The 3,608-nt window shown below is 43.7% G+C and overlaps 1 protein-coding gene across 1 annotated transcript in view; it reads right to left on the reverse strand.

The window, feature by feature from the left end:
• Window positions 1–1,724: 1,724 nt before the first annotated feature.
• Window positions 1,725–3,608, reverse strand: part of snx7 (sorting nexin 7) — a 40,197-nt gene continuing 38,313 nt past the window's right edge. The window contains exon 9 of the mRNA XM_005751443.2: window positions 1,725–3,213. Coding sequence (XP_005751500.1) covers window positions 3,139–3,213 — 75 coding nt within the window. The 3' untranslated portion in view covers window positions 1,725–3,138. The remainder of the gene's footprint in view (window positions 3,214–3,608) is intronic.

Raw genomic sequence — 3,608 nt, forward strand, 5'->3', positions numbered from 1 at the left:
GTCCATGCTCACAGGTGTACACACGGGTGATCACACCCACAAACTACACCCTTTTTGGCTCCTACCTCAAAGCACACTGTGTTCTGTTGATCTTACGTGCTGCACAATAATGTTTAATATTTAGTTTTTACTGTTATATTCCCATAGATCATCGTGATGTTGTTTATTGTATTGCTCTTTTTTTCTTTCTCAACAGGTGATCCAGGTGATTGATATACGTATTTTTTGTCTGCTTATTTTATTGTTTTTGGGGTTTTTTGCCCTTTATCCCCGTCCCTCTTCCCCGCTGTTTTTCTTTCCCTCTTTCTTTCTCCCCTTTCTTTTCCCCAGTCAAATCTGTCCCGTATTTAGCAAATAAATCCGTTGGGCATCTTTCTTTGCCTTTAGACCATAGGTGTCAAACTCTGGCCCGCGGGCCAAATTTGGCCCGCAGCCTAATTACATTTGGCCTGTGAAGCCATACCAAATTACTATCAGAGCAGGCCTACTGGTATTATACAGTATTAAGCTTTGCTTGTTCCATATTCAGTTTTCCAGCAAAACTTATTTGAGTCCATAAGAAAAGATTCATCCTTAAATCTGGAGGAAGTTTTTTTTTCAATAAATATTAACGTTAGCCCGCGACTTTGTTCCAGTTTTGAATTTTGGCCCACTGTGTATTTGAGTTTGACACCCCTGCTTTAGACAATAATTCTGATGGCAAAAGAGCTAAACGGGACAGGCAAAAAAATAAAATAAATCTGATTTTAACGAGGATATTTTGGAACTGAAACTGAAACATACTCAGCACTTGTTGTGTCCACATACTATTGCATTTGTTCTGTAGATGCATTTACCAGATGCGCTAGAGGGCGCTAGTGAGTATGTTGTTGTCGTGGTGGTATTTTGAAAGAAAAAAGAAGAAAGAAAGGAGTTATCTCCGGTGATCCTCTGTTCCTACCTGCGTGTGTGTGTAATGCCTGCTGAACTAACACCACACAACAAGTGGCGACGAGAGTAGTGGTGATTAAGTTATGGCTCTGCTCTCTTTGCAACCCCCGGCTGTGTTCCTGGATTGTCCGGGCGAACCGAAAATTCCATTTGCTGCATGGAAAAAGTAGTTCGATAACTACTTGCTTGCGATCAGGGGCAATGACTTTGCTACGGAGAGGAAGAGGGCCCTGCTAATTCATCATGACATCGTCAGAGGAAGGGTGACAGAGATCTATACTATATTTAAAAAACTTCACAAGTCAGGAGCAGGAAGACATCAATCTTTGACTTCATCTGTACATCATCAGCACTCTCAGTGTTACATGTTTCCATTTAAACACAGGAAAGTCATTCATGTGCGATGCTGCTCCAGCCTGATGACACAGAAGTAGGCATCACCTCAGCTTGTGGCCTGCTCACAATGAAACAAACTTTGCTGACTGGTTTAATCTTCAATATGCTGCAACTCCAGCAATGTGAGATGAGAGCATGCAGGGAACTGAACCTGCACGTCTTCCCTCAGTGATACGGGCAGCATGTCTAAACTAAAATCACACACCGGATCGCGATGAACTGAATATTCACGCTGAAAATCTTTATTGATATGCATTTTAATTTGCTGAGAACAAAACTACTTAGGAGCACGCCCAGATGATGCAGGGACCATGCTGTCAATGGACGGTCCACCGACTGATGACCCAACAGAACTCCTGCTGCTGCTGCTCTACACTCCAAAAAGAAGACAAACTCTGTAGCGTCACATCAGTCTTTATTGTCAGTATCTCAAATCGTGTTATTACATATTATTTTTCACAATGATAAAAGCAGTGAGCAGAAGGTCCACAGTATGAAACGGTGGGTGGAACAGCTGGAACGGGGCTGCTGTAGTGCAGATGAGTAAACTTGACTAAAGCTTCCAGACGTCTCCAGCAGTGTTGTCTGCAGCTCACATGCATCTGATTCAACTTGCATCACACGTGAGGTTTGTTAATGAAATGTGAGACATTTGTTTGGTGCATAACTTTGGCAGAGAGCTGTCTCCCCACCTGCAGTCGAAGTTGGCAATAAGGAGTCAGATTTTCAACTTTCAGTAGCTCGTCTTGATAAAAGTAGACGGTCACTGACGAGTTCATCGCAGCTGTGCTTTTATGTCTCTGGTTCACTATTGTTACCATTAGCATGGACACATGACTCAGACCATCACGTTTATAATCTCCAAAAGACTGACGCTTTATCATTATTATTATTTTAACACAGGGCTGTAAAACTGTAGTGCTATGTATGGATGTTTCCTGCAAACCCATCATTTCCTCATCTTAATGATTGATAGTAACAGGACAGAAGCAGGTGAGTAAAGACGGAGCCTGAAAACAGCTTTGCTTTTCAATTACTGACTGATTACGTTTCAGCTCACAGATCCTTTGGTCGCTTCAGTACGAGATGCCCGTCTGGCTTAAACACGCTGCTGCACACGTGCAGACAGCAGCAGCTGTGAGGAAACACGACTCTTTGGTGAATCTGCACAACAACGTCGGGCTGATGTAGCAAATACGACTGCCACAGGCTCATCGTCACCATCATGAGCCGTGTGTCTGTTGTTGTCTACCATCACTTCTATACAATTCAGAACTTACTAAAACTACTGCATCACTAAAGACTAATAAACATCAGAATTTCATTATAAACTTTAAATATTAAAGTAGAAATCAGTATCAATGTACCATTTATTACAAATTAAACTTCAACTTTGTTGTTGTGGCAAAATCACTGAGCAGGATGTTCTGAGGCTCTACCTGATCGTCCCTGCTTTGTGTGAAAACGCCTCCTGCTGCCAAATCCACGAGTTACCGAAGGACACCTGAGGGCATCCTTGTCACCTGACACAGGAGCCAGCTGCTAGCTGTGGCCGCCACTGTAGGGAACGTGCAGCACAACAACGACACAGAGAACCTGTGCCAATCACACGGTTGGTGCATGTGTGTGGATTACAGTGCTGGTTTTAGTAATGTTGGAATGGTCAGACTGGGATTCAGCAGTTTGCTGTCAGAGGAGCAGAGACAGAAAGCAGTGGGCAGTGGTACATTCGTACATCTGAAGGTTTTGCTGGAGAGAGCGGTGTGTGTCATGTGGGGGTTGGGGGCGGCGTCGACCTTTGAACTCCACATTTTAAGCAACGTCTTCCTGGCCTCCGCTGGCCTCTGCTCTCTGTGACACCAGGAACGACTCCCACACCGCCAGACACTGAAATAAAGACGGACAATGTTAATATTACTACGAGCAGCAGCCACGTGAACGCTGGGTGGAGAACGAAACTTTGTCTTCAGCGCACAGGGAGCGGCAGCTCGTACTCACGGTCCTTCCATCCACGAGGCCTTCAAAGTCAGCTTCATCATTGTTGGTGGAAAACTGACAAAAAGCGTGAACGTAGAAACTATAACTGACATATTCACTGTCACTTTGACATTAACTATAAAAATTGGTCGACGTGGATTTTTATTGTTTACATGTCATATTGTAAAACCACAAATGTGTTTTTGTAAGCCCAGCGCAACACAGGAGGCAGAGATGGACAGAGGGACTGATCATCGAGTAATCACCGAGATAATCTTTAGTTATGTCCTTCAACATACTGAACA

The sequence above is a fragment of the Pundamilia nyererei genome, unplaced genomic scaffold, assembly GCF_000239375.1.
Source record: "Pundamilia nyererei isolate P.nyererei 1_Seehausen unplaced genomic scaffold, PunNye1.0 scaffold00311, whole genome shotgun sequence".
Taxonomy (NCBI): domain Eukaryota; kingdom Metazoa; phylum Chordata; class Actinopteri; order Cichliformes; family Cichlidae; genus Pundamilia; species Pundamilia nyererei.